This window comes from Eublepharis macularius, chromosome 5 (genome assembly GCF_028583425.1).
Source record: "Eublepharis macularius isolate TG4126 chromosome 5, MPM_Emac_v1.0, whole genome shotgun sequence".
In the NCBI taxonomy this organism is placed as follows: Eukaryota; Metazoa; Chordata; class Lepidosauria; order Squamata; family Eublepharidae; genus Eublepharis; species Eublepharis macularius.
Window position 1 is genome coordinate 21,577,985 of NC_072794.1, and position 18,505 is coordinate 21,596,489.

Here is an 18,505-nt window from a genome sequence, read left to right on the forward strand (position 1 = left end):
ATAATTGTATTCTAGTTGTGGTAGATCTGTTCTCCAAACAAGCCCATTTTATACCCTGTACCGCTATACCCTCCGCTCGGAAACTAGCGGACCTGTTTCTAAAGCACATCGTAAAATTACATTCTTTTCCGTCCAAGGTGATTTCGGATCGCGGCGGACAGTTCGTTGCCAACTTCTGGCGGGAGCTTATGAAAATGTTGAATATTGAACAAGGTATCAGTTCAAGCCACCACCCACAAACCGACGGGCAATCCGAAAAAACAAACCAAATATTAGAACAGTTCCTTCGTTGCTACATCAATTTCCAACAAGATAATTGGGTGGACCTTCTCCCTCTAGCAGAATTCTCCTATAACAACAGTGTACACGCTTCAACGGGAGAAGCCCCCTTCAAGATTGTATATGGAACTCACTTCAATCCCTTCCCGTTGGACGCACCCCCTCTCCATCCCTCTAAATTGCCAGATGTATCCTCATGGTGGGGGGAGGCAGTGCAGCAATGGACTATCATTAAAAGACACCTTGAAAAAGCCAAACTGGATTACAAAAAGTACGCAGACCGCCATCGTGTGGCCGAATGGGAATTACAACCAGGGGACCATGTGTACATTTCCACAAAGAACCTAAAGCTAGCTCAGACAAGCCGCAAACTCGCTCTGAAATTTTTAGGACCTTTTCCTGTGCGCAAGGTAATAAATAAAGTGACTGTTGCTGTAACATTGCCCAAGAACCTTCGCCATGTGCATGATACGTTCCATGTCAGCCTTTTGAAGAAAGCTCCCACCGACAACAAATGGCATGTCAAAGCTCCACCCATTCCAACTTTAATAGACGACCAAATACACTATGAGGTGCAACAAATCTTAGACTCTAAAATCAAGAGAAATCAGCTTTTTTACCTCATTAGGTGGAAGGACTTTGATTCTGGTTACGATGAATGGGTGAACTCTGCACATGTTCATGCTCCTAGATTAACCAAAGCTTTTCATACTCGCTACCCATATAAGCCAGGGGGGGATTTGTTTTAAGGGGGGCAGAAATGTCAGGTCCAGTATATATCTTAACTATACTGACTCCATTTTCTAATGCTTTTAGTCTCTAAGTGTTTTCTCCTCAGGTGCACCAGTTCCCAGGCAGCATTCCCACCAGAGGAGACTGTTTTGTCTAACACCGTTCCACCAGGCATTGGCCTTGAAGGAGAGCAGCTTCCCAGGACTGAAAGATGTTGTTTTGAGAACTGTGGGGGGAGGCTGTTCCAGATGGGTATTGTTACTCTGTATCCTATGCTTGCTCTTCATTGGTAACAATGATCATGTACCATCCTGAGTCTCCTATTCAGGACAGTGGACTATAATGGACCTTTTCTGCAATAAAACTTCCTTTGCTGGACATTGGACTTATTCTTGCTTCTAAAGGGAATCTTGCAGAGAGTACCTTATCTAGCCACAGTCTGACACTGGCCCCCACAAACAATGAACAACAAATATGTTCGTGAACAGGTCATGTTCATCAATGTTCATTGTTCATTGTTCATGGATGGCAACGAACAACGAACCCCACGTTTGGGTGTTTTTTTTTTGTTCATGCCCATGTCTATTTGGTAATAAGTCAGCCATGGAACGTTTTTGCTTTGGCTTGGAATTCTTGCAAAAGTTTTTATGTTTCCTTCTTTGTCTATCATTGATTCATAGCTAAATTGATCAATTCTGTTTCTTACGGCTACATCATAGTAGGCATTAATCGGTGACGCCAATGGAGAGATTGGTGGACTCCATCTGTTTCTGCATTGGAACCATATTTTGAGCAATCCTTCCTTTATAATATGGGTCCCATCCTGTTTATGGTATGGAACTATTCTGCCATACACAAACCACATAAATACCAGATACTGGGAATGAACAAGAAGACTTCCATGCCCTGCTTGTGACTTTTCTAGCAGGACTCCGCTGAAAATAGATTCCAAGCTCCTTCTGTGCAGTTTCTAGTTGGATATATAGGGGCAGATGCTTCTTCAATGAGAATCTGTCTGTGAATCCAATATAATCTTGGCACCATCAGGGTTTTTTTGTAAAACCACATTTCATTCTTCCCTTCCCTCCTCCCTTCCCTGAGAAAAATCACACACAAAGATTTCTGGGATGAGACTTAAATGAAGTGCTCATTGCTATAGGAGAAATTGAGCAAAGTAGGGGGATTAAAAAAGCAAAATGGGATAAATTTGAAAAGGGGGGCTGCAGGTGCTGCACATAAGATCTACTTCCTTCTCCAAAACATTTCTGGAAGGGGTAACAGTGGTGTCCCACTCAGAGCATTAAATCGGTGTTATTATTATCCCCACAATACAGCAGGGGAGCTGGGGCTGAGAGAAGTGACTTATCCAAGGCCAGCTATGGAGCTCATGGAAGTAGTGAGAGTCAAACCAGCAGAGTACTGATTCACAACCCAACTACTTAACCACTGTGCTATTGAAGCTCACATTGAATATATGGCCATTTCCACTCACATTGGATAATGCACTTCCAATCCTCTTTATAAATCATTTGGAACGGATTTTTTTGTGTGCAGAACAAAAAATCCATCTCAAACAATTGATAAAGTGCATTGAAAGTGCATTATCCAACGTGTGCGGAATCAGCCTATGTCTCATTTCCTTTATACACATTTTTCCTTTTTCTGCCCATCATCAGAGAAACCAGGCACATATGAGGGCAATTTGTTTTCAGGTACCCCATGGCGCAGAGTGGTAAGCTGCAGCACTGCAGCCTGAGCTCTGCTCACGATCTGAGTTTGATCCTAGCAGAAGCTGGGTTCAACTAGCCGGCTCAAGGTTGACTCAGCGTTCTAGCCTTCCAAAGTTGGTAAAATGAGTACCCAGTTTCCTGGGGGTAAGGTGTAGATGACTGGGGAAGGCAATGGCAAACCACCCCATAACAAAAAGTCTGCCAAGAAAATGTCGTGAACGTCCCCCCATGGGTCAGCAATGACTCGGTGCTTGCACAGGGGACTATCTTTACCTTTACCTACCTAAGGCTTAACTTTTTTTGCTGTTTCCAGGTACTTCAAAATTTGGGACAGCATGGGGATAAGGGCTCTACAATATGGGCAGGTTGCCTGGAGCTGGTAGATGTCCCAGACAGAAAGATGTTTACAGTTTCCACCTAGGAAAGCAAAAGCTGATGCTGGATCTGTCCTTGGCTGCACTAAAAAGGAAAATACAAACCTCTCTGTATAAGGCCTTATTAATGTAGAATTTCATGACTGGCGATCTTGTCCCTGGCCTTGACTTTACAAAGGGTGTCACGTGGTATCCAGCTGCTGTGACCAACAGGTCACGCGCATTTCTTATCAAAGCTGTTTGCTTTGCGAAACTCTCTTGAACAGTGGCTCTGAAGCAAAAATTTGCTTCCCATTCTATTTCTACTGCTCGGACCAATCCATAGCGGGCATAAAGTTAGATTTTTTCCCATGTTATAATGGAAGTGAATGGACATTGAGCAATCGACACGTGCATGCTTTGAGCCTGTAATGTGTGGGCCAGCTATATCTTTTTCTTCCCCCGGCTTACTGCATTAGGGCCCGCTTGACCATAGAGAGAAAGGAGGTGGCGTCCTGCAGAGGCACAAAGCTGGAGGTCCTCTCCAGACTCCAGGCTCTTAAACCCTGGATCAAGCAGCAAAAAACCTCCCAAAAACCCTTGGCCAAGGGAAACTAGGGCTAACTATGCCAGTTACAAAGAGGTAGTCGTGTTAGTCTGTTGCAGAAAAATAAAGCAAAAATCCAGTGGCACCTTAAAGACTAACAACATATGTTTCAGTATGACCTTTTGTGAGTGTCAGTGAGCCATATTGAAATAAATATTCGTCTTTAAAATGCTGCTAGATTTTTGCTTTATCTAATTATGGTCTTTCCCACACACTTATTCCTGATTTTCTTAGCAGTCGATCCCCAAGCCTTGGAATCCGTTGGGTACAGTTCTTCTGCACCTTTCCCCTTCTTTTGCATTTTCACAGTTGTGGAGTTGGTTTAGTTTGTTCTGCATATGCCTTAAATAATTAGGATTTTCAAGCTGTCGTAATGGATGACATCCTTGTTGATGTCACAGGACCGCCCCTTTTTACTTTTTGTGCATGCTTATAATGTTATATTGATATAAAGGCTTTAAAAAATTTTAACGTTGTAAATGAATGTATGGGGATGTCTTTTCATGGGGAAGCCTAAAAGGGGAGCAGCTCGGCCACCCATACCTAAGCCCCCCCCCAGTCCAAACTGAAGAGCCGCAGCTGGGCTGACCCAGAGTTAGGAGGTGAAGGACAGCACTGGGGGTGGGAGGAAGCCAACGTCTGCTGAGACCGAACCCAGAGGAGCAGTTGCTATGTGCTTTTCAAACCATGCTGCTTTTTCTGGTGTCAGAAGTGGCTGTCCCTCCTCCCCTGGGCCCCCAGGACTTCTGCATTTTTTTTTGTTTTAAATCATCATTTTCATATTGTTATAACAACCATTGCAACAATACTCTAGCTCCTTCCCTTGCAGAGATATAAGGGGAAAAGCATACCTCTGTAATGAAGCAGGCTAGAGACTTCTCTTTTTTTAAAAAAATGAAAGTTGGGAATTCAGAGAATCTGCTGCATGTATTGTTACAACAGTAGGTCGATATAACACTATGAAAATGGCAATAAAAAAGAAAACAAAACCAGGAGAGGGAAAAGGAAGGGGGGGGGGAAGAGTGGTTTGATGATGATGAATTCAAGCTACGTCTTTTCAAATGTATCAACTTCTTCTTTAATGACTGAACCCAAAAGCTTTCCCTGATCATAGACAAAGACCAATTAGTACTGATTTGATCTGAAAAAAGGTAATTTAAATCATAATCCTTTGTTCTAGTTATGTTGGCTAGGGAGCCAGAGGATAGCAGCTAGATCTCATATACCAGAATGCAAAACAACAAGGCAATCCCCGGTAAGGAACAGCGTAGCAGAAAAAGTGGAAAACCACGCGGGAAATGAGAAAATATATCTATATTACAGGACAATAGCAATGTAGTGATTCCAACAATAATACAATGTGCAAAAGTGCATTCATACATTCATAATAACATTCCTAATATGTCCAAAATCCTTTAAGTCAGTCCAAGCAGGGGACTCAATGCCCCACTCCAATTGTTCCAGGAACAGGGCAAATGTTCGATGGGGGGATAGGATGGTAAGTATAACTCAATTTGTATTCATAACTGTGTCTTATATTTTCTTTCCTTTTCTTCCAGGTATCATCTCACGTTTCCATATAAGGGATCCAATAACAACAGCTCTAACTGCAGCCGGCTAAGCGGCAGATTTCGTCTTACGACTTCTGCAGGAGCTGGAGGATCACAACACTATGTACAGAAACAATAAATTACATCATGCCAATCATTCATGTGTCTTAAAGTGAATTCAAGTTGTCATATGGTAATTACATCACCAATAAAGCATCCACATTCACGTACATATACTTCATGGAGAACAGTTCCTTATAACTTACCCTGGAACCATAAATTCATTTTCATCACACCCAAGGAATGAAGCAAAAGCTGAGGCTCATGTGTCAACCCTGGTGGAAGATTCTTTTAGGGCAATTGTAAATGTGGCCATTGTGCCATTTGCCCATTAATTATAGAAGGAGACTCTCTAGAAATACCATCATTTTCTAGGAAAGTTAACATCAAACTTTTTACAACCTGTCAGACATCTGCAGTGGTCGATCTTCTGATCTGCCCTTGCTTTAAGGTTTATGTAGGTAACACGACTAGACCATTAAAGGTTAAAATCCTAGAACACATCTCCAGAATAAAGTGTTAGAAGCCCCTTTAACCGAACATTTTCTTGGGGCACAACACATCACATCAGAGATTAGAGTAACAATACTGCATGTTGCACGGCCAGCTCCTCCTCAGCTTATTTCTAAAGAATTATTGAGAAAAGAAGCGGAATGGATTTTTACACTTAACAGTGTAAAAACAGTGGACTTAATGGGGAAATTTCATATCAGTGCTTTTTGGGTTAGAATGTATAAGAGCATTTGGGACATGTTACTGCTTCTTTAACATTAGTTTGGCTCAATAATTGTTTAATTGGTGAGCTTCTGTATATAAGAGAATCTACCACCAGGGTTGACACGTGAGCCTCGGCTTTCACGTCATTCCTTGGGTGTGATGAAAATGAATTTATGGTCCCAGGGTAAGTTATAAGGAACTGTTCTCCATGAAGTATATGTACGTGAATGTGGATGCTTTATTGGTGATGTAATTACCATATGACAACTTGAATTCACTTTAAGACACATGAATGATTGGCATGATGTAATTTATTGTTTCTGTACATAGTGTTGTGATCCTCCAGCTCCTGCAGAAGTCGTAAGACGAAATCTGCCGCTTAGCCGGCTGCAGTTAGAGCTGTTGTTATTCCCTTATATGGAAACGTGAGATGATACCTGGAAGAAAAGGAAAGAAAATATAAGACACAGTTATGAATACAAATTGAGTTATACTTACCATCCTATCCCCCCATCGAACATTTGCCCTGTTCCTGGAACAATTGGAGTGGGGCATTGAGTCCCCTGCTTGGACTGACTTAAAGGATTTTGGACATGTTAGGAATGTTATTATGAATGTATGAATGCACTTTTGCACATTGTATTATTGTTGGAAACACTACATTGCTATTGTCCTGTAATATAGATATATTTTCTCATTTCCTGGGTGGTTTCCCACTTTTTTTGCTACGCAGATCTCATATACCGGCATGTCTAAAGTTATGCTGCCATCCACGATTCTATTGCCCTTTCCTGAAAGATTAGCAACTACAGAGCAACACGGTAAATACTACTGGCAGAAAAGAGAAGTTTCCCGTGTATAAGTAATGTCTCCTCCCAATGATCTTACAATCAACAATATATTTATTAAAGATTTAACTTATTTCCTATTATATACCCAAGACCTATACCACATATTACAATGCAAAATAGCTTCAATTATACAGGCGTCATGTATACTCCAAACCAATCAATTAAAGTGTCCCGTGCTCCAAATCCTATAGTTAAAGTGCAAAGTACTATTAAAGTGCAAATGCTTTCTGGCATCTCCTGACACAAATTATCATACATGGAGTCAATTTCGCCTTATATTTCAGTTCAATATGGGTACAGTCCAAAAGTAATCCCAGACACTGTGAAGGTCACAGAACACATGTAGACCTTGGTTGTATTCTTTTGGTGTACATTGATAGTTCTATGACCATAGTTTTTTCTAACGGACGGTCCAGATCCCCATAAGGTCCGTTTCCAAAGTTCTTTCTCAAAGAACACAGTTGCTGGAAGAACATACAATATTATAGGTTATACACATAGGTTACATACAATTCACAATCAATTACAATATGCACTCCAAATTCAATTACTCACTCAGAATTTCCAAATAAACTTCTTCATGTTAATTTCCAATTCGTCAATTTCCTTCATGTGCAGCCCATTAGCTAGCAACTGTTTTATCTACAGATCAGTATCCACGCCCAGATTGCACATTGTCCCTCCTTAAAGTGCTCCTACTTCTATAATCCACTATCCCAAAAAGCAAGTAAAATCATTTTCTATATTTAAGCCCTTAGGTACGAGAGTATTGAGTTTATGTATCCAAAATGTTTCTTTTTGACGAAGTTTTCTTATAGCAGATGTATGTTCTCTTCTTCGGGTCCTGAACAGAATAGTAAAAACCATGACCATGCTATTATGTTTTTTCTTGATAATGTTGTACTAAAGGGGCTTCTAATACGCTGTTCTTGATTCTAGATTGATGTTCGCTAAGTCTTGTTCTAACAGAACGTACAGTACTTCCCACATATAATAATTCACATGGGCATTTTAACAAATAGACTACTCCTTCAGTACTGCAATTTACAAACTCGCGTATTGTGTTGATCCCCAGTTGTCTCACATCCTCTCCGCTCATAACTAGGGAACATTGTTTACATCTCCCACACTTGTACACTCCCCTTGGTAGCCCTGTATCCATTTGCTTAATATTATGGTTCAAATCCGAATGTATTATCCAATCTTTAATATTCCATGTCCTTCTAAAGGCTACTAGTGGGGGGATTCCACAGCCCGGAATATCATTGACCAATGGCCAATACTTCAGGACCGCCCTTCTAATAGCATTGGCTTTATTGCTATAATCAAAGACGCCAACAATGCGTTCCACATTCATACGTGTTTTTGGTTTTAATAAATCCTTTCTAAGTGCTTCATCAGCACGTTGTCTCGCCTTACACAAAACCCTATCGGGATATCCCCGTTGTTTAAGTTGCTCCTGTAGTTGATTACTTTGTCTGATATAATCAGAGTCCCTGGTGGAATTTCTTTTGAGCCGCAAAAATTGTCCATAAGGTAAATTAGCCCTTAAGTGGCCAGGATGAAAGGATCTATAATGGAGTAATGAATTTTTATCAGTTTTTTTCTTGAATGGTCACACCGCCAGAGTATCATCCCGTCCCCTATATACTGTCACATCTAAATAGTCTACCGATTCTCTACTTGCATGCCAGGTGAACTTAATATTTGGATGTATTCCATTCATCCATTCCCCTAATTCCTGGACATTGACGTTCTCATTAGTCACTAGGAAAAGGTCGTCTATGAAGCGAACAAATATAATGATGTCTTTCCAAAAGGGGTTATAGGCAGGATTGCAGAAATAATTGCGTTCTAAACGACCCATAAAGAGATTTGCTATACAGGGTGCCGCGGAGCATCCCATTGCAACCCCTCGAAGTTGAACATAAAAGCTGTCTTCCACTTTAAAGTAATTGTTTTCTAATATTATTTCCAAGAGGGATATTAGAAAAAAAGTGGGCGGATGCTGATTCTCCTGCTGGTCTAAAGTCTCCATTACCACTAGACGTGTCTCTTCAAGAGGAATATTAGTATACAATGAGGCAACGTCAAGTGTAAGCAATATTGCCCCTGCCGGTATTTTAAAGCCCTCAAACTTTCTTACAAAGTCCCCTGTATCTAGCAGAAAAGTAGGTAATTTCCTTACAAAGTCCTGTAGAAAAAAGTCCAAGTATCTAGATAATGGTTCCAAAACCGAGTTCCTACCCGATATTATTGGGTGCCCCAGTGGGGGAAACCCCTCTTTATGGATTTTCGGTAGTATATACAGAACTGGTGTTCTAGGGGATGTATTAATTAACCCTCTATGTTCCAATTCCGTGATATGTCCTAAAGCTAATGCTTCATCCACGGTCACCTTAATTAAAAGGCTGATCTTCTTAACAGGATCCGTGGGAATGAGTTTGTAGTCCAGTTCGTTATGTAGCTGCCTATTTATTTCCATCATATAATCCTTTTTATCCATCACTACAATTGCACCCCCTTATCAGCCTCTTTTATTATGATGGAACTGTCAGATGTCAGATTTTTTAGGGCAATCCTTTCCCCCTTTGGTAAGTTGTTATATTCGGTACTCTCACTGGCTTCTATGACACTAATTTCTTTTAGTAACATTTTTTCAAAGGTCTGTATATGAGGATTATTAATGGTGGGATTGAAGGAGGAACGTATGGAAATGCCCGTTTCCATTCATGTGGGCGTTGTTCCACCAAAAAATGCTCTCAATTTAATTTGTCTTATTAATTTAAAGACATCTACTCTGGTCTGAAAATCATTATACCATGGGGTCGGCACATACCCAAGTCCTTTGTTTAAAGCTATTATTTCTATGTCCGAGAGGGTTCTACCGGAGAGATTGACCACTAGATCAGTCTCTCTTGTTGGTGTCAGGTTCGTCTCCCCCTGTTGGGTCGACCCCCTCGTAAAAAACGGCCCCTATTTCCGTGGTTTTGTGCCTTGTTAATAGGACGTGTATGCTGCCATCCACGATTCTATTGCCCTTTCCCAAAAGATGGAAAGAAAATACTATCAGTAGATCAATAAAAAAGGAATAAAATTCCCATCCAAGCAAGGTATCTGCCCACTGAGGGCAGATTAAGCAATCATTAAATCTCCTGGCTGATTCCATTACGTACAAATCCCAAGTTTAATTGGTGAACTTAATAAACAATCATCTTTACAGCTTTGAACTGTGGATAGTTCAAAGGTAAGTTCAAAAGGAATGATCTCTAGACTCTGTTAAGGGCTTGGACAAAAATACTGATTAAAAAAATCCACATATATAGACACAAAGATTTACAGTAAGATTCTAAAAGATGAGGTATAGAACAATTTATGGTATATGCCAGGTTTCCAGTCTACATCATAGTTGACTTATGGCCACTCCTGGTGCAGTTTTCATGGCAAGAGACTAACAGAGGTGGTTTGCTGTTGCCTGCCTCTGCAATCCATATTAGATGCCACTTAATGCTAGATAAAATCTTTCCACCTCTCTTTTTTACACACACATCCATACACACACACACACACTTCAAGCATTCACACGGAATTAATAACCTTGCTTCTTCTAGCTGCAAACTTGCACATTTTTCTTAGGCAAGCAAACATAAACCAGCCATGAATATTTGTCATAATACAACATGGGTGACTTTAATAGCTGACAGAATCTTCACAAATTAGTGTCACAAAATTCCCCTTATATAAATCACTGTACAAAAATTGATTCCCTTTTTATTGTTTGATGACCCAGATAAGGAATTTGGCACATTCCCTGAAAGATGGGCATATCTCAATAATAAGTGGTCTTTCCAAAAATAAGCTGTCTCTCTCTTTCTATATATATATGTGTGTGTGTGTGCTAGTTCTTGCATATAGATACATAGATAAAGATATAGATGCGATTTCTATATATATATGCTAGATCAAGATGGGTAGCCCGCCGTGTTAGTCTATCTGTAGCAGCAGAAAAGAGCAAGAGACCAGTAGCACCTATAAGACTACCAAAATTTATTGGAGGGTATGTATGAGCTTCATGCTCCTAACCTACAATAAATGGTGGTAGTCTTATAGGTGCTACTGGTCTCTTGCTCTTTTCAACTATAGATGGGCTAGTTCTTGCTACTTTTCATTGACCCCTTGAAATGATGTTCCTGTTGCCACAGAGTAATGTTCCATGCTGTGATGGGGACGTAATTCCCCATCGCTACGAACAATGTAAAGGATAATGTAAAGAGTTAAAAAAAGGAGGGACTCCTGGAAGCTCAGCACCAGGAAACATGCGATGCGTTTGCTCCGCTTGCAAAGACGTGGCATTCCTTCTCCTTTGGCTCCCCATTTCTTACTGAGCCTTCCAGACACTTGATTCGGGGAGGTTTTTTAAAAAATTATAATGCATCGCCTTATTGACAAACATTTCACGCATCTGATGAAGTGAGCGCCGAAAAATATTACACCGGGAAAAAAATGTTGTCGGTCTTTAAGGTGCCCCCAGGCTCGTGTTCGATTTTGCTTTGCGGTGGCGCCAGTCGCTCCGCGCGATCGCCCCCCGCCGTTTGCAGCGTTTTCTCCACGTGGCATATTTGGGAAACTGCAGGCTCCACACAAACAAGTGTGGCACACAAAGTCAAAACGCCTCCCAGCCTAGTTCAGCGCTAAGTCAAGCTATTCAGCACCTGAGAACGCGACGCCCTAAAGTAAACACGCAGAACTTTGGGGGGGGGGCTTTCCCACTGTTAACAGCAGGATTGGAGTCCAGTGTCAACTTAGAAACCAACAAGATTTCCAGGGGATGAGCTTGCGAGAGTCTGTTGCACCACCGGCTGGCTCTTTACCCGTGTGCTTGGGCGGGGGCAAGCAACGTCTGAAGGGGCTTCTTCCAAGGGAGGCACCTTCCCGGATCAGGCCATTGGGCGCAGCCGCCGCCGAGCCACTTTCCTCCAACTCTGCAGGCTCGCCCGAGAGCCGCGAGCAGAAAAGCCCCGCGGGCCAGGGGGGCGGAGGGAGCCGTGGGAAAAGCCGGGCGGGGGAGGAGGGGGGTGGGTCCGCGCCGGGCGCCAATGAAAGGGGAGGGCGCGGCGAGGCAGCCCCTTGGTCGGGCGCCGGAGCCGCGCCTGCCTCTCGCTCGCTGCCCTTCGCGCCTCTCCTCTCTTCTGCCGGGCGACGATGGCGCCGGTGCGCAAAGTGCTGATCAGCGACAGCCTCGACCCGGCTTGCGCGCAGATCCTGCAGGCGGCCGGCATCCGCGTCGTGGAGAAAGCCGGCCTCGGCAAGGAGCAGCTGCTGGCCGAGATCCGAGTGAGCCGCCGGGCCGGGGGGCGGCGGAGGGGACGGGGGCGACCGACCGGCGGCTAGGGGGAGGGTTTCCTCTGCAGCCCCGATGCGCCCCCCTCGCCTGCCGGGAGCGGGTTCTTCTCTTCCGAGTCGGCTGGGCTGGAACGAGACCGCAGAGGAGGCGCTCCTGGCAAAATACTGGGGGTGGGGGTGGTTGCCAACTCCTGGTTGGAAAATTTCTAGAGATTTTTGGGAAGGCATAGTTTGCAAAGGGCAGGCTGGAATGCCACGAAGTTCCGTCCCCCCCTCCAAAGTTGGCATTTTTCTCCATGAGATCTCTGTAGGAGGAGGTGTAATTCCGGGAGATCTCCAGGCCCCGCCTGGAGGTTGACAACCCTAAGAGTGGGGTTTCCTTCAGGGCTGAGTCCATATGTAATTTCCTCCTCCTCATGGTCTGGGGTTGAGCACCCCAGACTTGCCACAGCCCCCTTACCTGAAAGCCGATGGCATGCCAGTGGCAGGCACAGGAGGCCCCAGGGAGGGGGTGCAGCTCCAGACAGCAGCAAGGGAAGGGAAAAGGGAGCCAGAGAGAGAGAGAGAGAGAGAGAGAGAGACCAGCCAGGGGCACACCACCCAACCCCACCCCAAAGGGCAAGAGGTACCCACAACTGCCCAAGGTGCCAGCGAGGGGATAGAGGTACTGGAAACCCCTGCACAAGCCCTAGGGGGAACCAGCAACCCCAGCCACCTAAGGGAGCCAGCTGAACTTCAGGAGACCAGCACAGCACCTCATGAGCAAAGGCAGAGGAGGCCGTGGTGCATCACCTGGAAGGGCCCTGCCAGCCCTGTCCTGCAGGAAAGAATGAGGGAGAAAGGAAGAGGCAACACCTGAGGGAAGCCCCAGCGGGGATACGTTCAGCCCCACCCGGCAAGAGGAGAGAGGAATGCAAGGAGAAGCTAGTGAAAGGGAAGAAACACCTGAGGGCGGACACAGCTGGGCAGCATCAGGAGAGGGAAGGAGCCTGGGAGGAAGGATGGGGGGAGCTGGAGAAAACCCTATAAAAGCTGGCTTAGGAGAGAGGCCGTGGTGGGTTGTGAAGGAGGAGTGATGGAGTGGGAGTATGCAAGGAGGAAAAGGAAGGTGGGTGAAGGAGGAGAAAGAGGGAAGTGAGAGTGATGGCTGGGTCAAGTTGAGTGGGCCAGCGAGTGGACTGAGAGGGAGTCAGGGTGATGTAGACCGCCCCTCCTGCCACAGAGCAAGATCCTGCTGTATCCCTGACCTCCACCCGCAATCAGGCACCCCTATGCCCAATGCAGCAGCGCCTGGGACGAGCCCTGACACTACACTACCTGATGGAAGGGGGAAAGTTTACCTCAGTTTTTTTGGAGGGAAATGAGTGAGTGAAACTTGGCTCCTCATTGGATAGTGTTGCCAGTGCCAGTTGCTGCACACACAACATCTCTTCCCTTTCTGCTCCAGTGATGTGGGCACCCGGCCAATCCATGCATTAGGCAGTAACACAGGTTGAGTCTGGGATCTCTGGCCTGTGTAAGAGCCACACACAGTGTCTTCTCCTCATTTGCTGCATTCTGAGCTTTCTCTTTGTGGTGGATTGTGCCAGTTGCGTTTCACACTTCTTCCTGAGCCCTGTTCGCATGTAATGGGGAACGCACATACATACATATATCTGTTTCTAAAAAAGAGCTAATGTGTGTTCAGTTGACGAATGGAACCAGCACCTGGATATACATGAGGTTAAAATCACATGTTCAGCTGTATGTGTGTGAAATGTAACGTGAGAATTACCCAGCCATCAAGTGTGCACAGATTGGACATGTGTTCGCGGTAACTTGTGTACTGCTGCTCTACTACATGTGTCAATAAGGGGTAAACAGATGTATCCACGTGGGCTTCCTTGCTTGCCTTCTGTATAAAATAGTGCCTGGATAATTTTTGCCAGAAAACTGGGTTGCCTTAAAGAAATGCTGCCTCTTCCTGCTCGCCAGCTCTACTTGTTTGGACAGGGGACCCAGATCATTTGCTTGTGAAGCGAAAGAAGACACTTGCCTCTACCTGCCTGACTGTTGATTGTACCTCTCCAGAAGAGAAGATAAAACCAGCCTTGAGGAGCGAATGCATCCGAAGTCTCTGCCTTGATGTATCAGCATTCCTCACTTACCCCTTAGGCCAAGTTGGCTACAACTTCCTTGCTCGTTCCCATTTCTGCTTCTTTAAGAGAAGACGACAAAATTCCTCTTTGGAAGTATGTTCACTTAAATGAGGGCCAGCTGGAACCCCCACTGCAAAGGCTATACAACATGTGCCTGGTTTGTATATGTGCGTATATGATGATGTATACCTAGGCGGATTGCTAAAATGGACATCAGCCCCAGCTGGAAAACATCTGTAAGGGCAGTTTGTTAATGTTCAACCTTGGGATTTTGTGAGACTCCAAAGAGAATTTCTCAGCCGAGATGCCGTTGGTAACATGAATGTGATCTCACGAAGGCCCTCTTGAATGGTCTGGAAGTTCACAAGTGGTCATCATGAAAAAGAACTCCCTTGGAACTCGACATTCGGGCCACTCTGGATCAAAAACAGCATTTTGAAATGAAGATTGCAGGAAACCAGTAAGGATCGGGGATCAGTGGGGCAAGATGCTCTTGACCAACTACTGTGTTCCACAGTCCATGATGTCTCTGGACGATCATCAAAAGCAATCCTACACAGAGCCCTTTATAGTAGACTTGAGGGTGGATTCTTTAGTAACCATTTTTAAAAATCTGTGTCTTAGATAAAATCTTATCTATGTCTCAACATCATGTTGCCAAACATGATTTCAGAGTGGTGGGTGAATAAGTTTTCTGTTGGCTGAGAGCAGGTTGCCAAGGGCATGCCTTTCTCTGAGATGTTTGGAGCCCTGTGATCCTTTAAAATGTTTTACCCTGTGAGATGCAAAGAGTTTCCATCAAAGATGCCAGATCATCTCCCCAGGACTTACTATATGGGCGTGCTGCAAAGTTTGCTGCTTTCACCAGCGCTGGTTAAGGTCTGTGTAAGAGTGCTGAATAAGATCATATGGAACTTTGGAGCTGGCTGCCGTCCAAATGCTGATGATAGGCAACTCAGTTTTTCATTAACTAAACAACCAGTGGCTGCTTTCTCTGACTTGCATAGGTGGGTTGGACTCTACCAGCTTTTTAGTGGCAAAAAGAGATCATTCCCTGCTTTCCTTTTCCCCTAGAAAGCCCCCTTTGAACTCCCCCCCCCCCGGTTATTCAGGGGATCCTGGGAATTGTTTGGTCAAAAAGCCGTGTAGGACAGGGAGCTGCAGTGAGGAGGGGAGACAGGTAAGATCACCACTCCTTCCACAGAAACCTGGTAGTGTCCAACTGGTTTCTGGAAGTGGCAGTCAAGTGGATGGTGGAGAACAAACTAGAACTGAATCCAGACAGAAACAATCCACTTCTGATCTTACTAATTGCTTTAAATTATGTTACTCATTTTTGCTACTGTTCTTGTCTCATTTTTAGGCTGTAATTGATGTGCACAGTAGTCTGTAACTGTACACAATCTTGACCTGTAGAAAGGCGGGGTATTTTTTTAAAATGAAAGTATAAGCAAAAATGTGAGTAATCGTGTGAAATAAAGTAACATTGCACAGTTGTATTTTATTTGTATTAGTTAGACTGATTGCAGAATTCAGCTTGACACCGAATTCCAATCTTGGAATGTGCGTGATGCTATTTGTGATGCTACCCACTGTCTCTGTGGGTTGGGGTGGGGTAGATGCTTTGGGCGGTGGGACAAATGATTTTGGAAAACTGCTCCAGCTGTGCACTTTCAGGTCTCTGAGCAAGACTTTGTTCACTCCGATTGTGTTTCTTCAGGACTGCGATGGGCTTATTGTTCGCTCGGCAACAAAAGTGACTGCTGACATCATCAATGCTGCCGAGCAGCTGCAGGTCATTGGGAGGGCTGGCACCGGAGTCGATAATGTGGACGTGGACGCTGCGACGAGGAAGGGGGTCCTGGTTATGAAGTAAGACAAAAATCTGCTTCCCAAGTAGAGCATGCAAAGCTACTTTTTATTTTTATGGATGTTGTTGTGCTGTTACAAAATTGGAGAGTCACTGTGGTGTAGTGCTTAGCCTGGGAGACCCAAGTTCAAATCTCTACTCTGCCACGGCCCTGGGCCAGTCAGTCTCTCTTGGTCTTACCTACCTCACAGGGTTGTGGTGTAAGGATAAAAATGGAGGCGGGGAGAACAATGTTAGTTGTTGTTGATCCTCATTGGAAGAAAAGCAGGACATAAATAAATAAATGACTTGCGACAATAATCCAAAGAAGAATAGCAGTTTTGCTTGCAAAGTGAAAAGCAGCTCATAATCCCCCCCCCCCAACAGTTAACAGTTGATTCACACGAATTCTGTGGCTGGTCATGGATAGAGCAGGAAGGACCTGCTGTGGAACAAAGGAACAAAAGGGAAATTGCACGGAGAAGTTGAATCTTTGTTGAACAAGTAAATATATAGTAGGATCTTGCTGAACTTTTATGGAGAATATCATGCTGTGTTAAGTGTTGTGTGGAATCCCATTTTAGTTCCACTGTAGGAAACTTTCAAGGAGCTCAAAATTACCCTGATGTGGGTACTCCCTCAGGCTCAGGGAGAGGAGAAGTGCCTCAGAAAAATGACATGCTTCCCCCTCCCAAAGGCCAATGAGAATTACCATGTAAGTTGAACCACACCTCAGCAAGGGAAGGGGCGGGACTTGCCAGCCTGACCCTCATTTGGTGATGGATCAATGGAGGAACCTGCTTTCCACCAGAGGCTATTGAAGCAACCTCTCTCTCCGGTTCAGCTAAATTCATCATTTTGCCTCCACACAGCATCTCAGGGCAGTTATTAATGGGATGTATTTGAAGGATCAAATGTAGACAAGTTGCCCAAATAGGTACGCTCACAGCTTCAGAGAAAGAGCAGTACCCTGTTTCTCTACAGTGCTTTCTGCACCTTTAGCTATGTACTAAAATGTAGGGCAGGAAACTCCCCTGAGGAGCTGTTATAACTTCCTGTTGGTACCGCTGAACCTCCCTTGCAGCAGAACTGGATACATGAAAAGCCCTTGTGAGCTTTTGTGTCCTCCCCTCCCACCTTAGGCTCAATCCCAGGACATGTTTGTGAAGCCGGGTTTTAACATGGGTACATGAGTGCCTGGGTATGTCAAGAGTACCCTTTCTCTCCACTGAATATCAGTTCCTAGGAGGCATGGCTTCCTTGCTTTGGGCCAAAGCAGCCTTGAACTCTTTAATCTTTCGAAAGCAGTTAACCATGGTCTCTGCTAGTCATGAAATCTAACTTGGTGTTCTCTGTTCTGTTTCTCAGCACACCGACTGGAAACAGCCTCAGTGCGGCCGAGCTGACGTGCGGTATGATCCTGAGCCTAGCCAGGTAAGTGGCTTCTGGGGAAAGAGGGGCATCCCAAAAGCACACGATGCATTCATTTGATCGGCAACTGCCTCTAAACGTCTGACCCAAATTACTTGAAGGCCTTGCGGTTCCTCCAGTTCTGGGAAGGACAACAACATATTACATGTATGAATCAAACCCAAAACAGTTGGTTGTGTAGAAAGTCAGCTTTGGGGAAGGGGACATAGCAGAGGAAGCCTAATCTTTCCCCCACTTGCTGCTCTACTGAAAATGGCACCTTCAAACCACTGACCCACGTGGGGACGTGCGAATCACTCGACTGTCAGGGTTTTGTTACATGTATTAGTAATTGAATGCAAGACCTCCAACAAAGTCCAGAGTTGCAGAGGCAGGCAATGGCAAACCACCTCTGTTAGTCTCTTGCCATGAAAACCCCTCCAGGGGTTGCCATAAGTCAGCTATGACTTGATGGCAGGATTTCATTTCAATTTGCACATCATGTGTTTCTACCCTCTCATTTCTCATTTTGTTTGGCTGAGCCCGGATTTCTCCAGTGCAGCTCTCCTGATCCTTACAAAGTCTTGGTGCAGATGATTCCCAGGAGAAAACCTCGCTCATCTGACTCTCAGGGCCAATTGCATGACATCTTGAGCTTCCAGGCACAGTGCAGCCTCCTGCCTTAGGCACAGAATGTCAGTCCATCTCAGTCATTTTTTCTTAAACTATTTATATACCGCCTTTCCCCATGGCTCATACTGTTTTACAAACTCACATTTAAAAAATACAATAAAGCCTCTTCCCCCTTTAAAAAAAACACACGATTAAAAGTGCCAGAAAATAAAATAGCTTTAAAGCACCTTCTGAAAGCTTCTTCAGCCATGCC

The 18,505-nt window shown here is 44.4% G+C and overlaps 1 protein-coding gene across 1 annotated transcript in view; it reads left to right on the top strand.

The window, feature by feature from the left end:
- Positions 1–18,505, top strand: part of PHGDH (phosphoglycerate dehydrogenase) — a 47,255-nt gene that overhangs the window by 18,978 nt on the left and 9,772 nt on the right. The window contains exons 2-4 of the mRNA XM_054980323.1: positions 11,983–12,213; positions 16,081–16,232; positions 17,578–17,643. Coding sequence (XP_054836298.1) covers positions 11,983–12,213; positions 16,081–16,232; positions 17,578–17,643 — 449 coding nt within the window. The remainder of the gene's footprint in view (positions 1–11,982; positions 12,214–16,080; positions 16,233–17,577; positions 17,644–18,505) is intronic.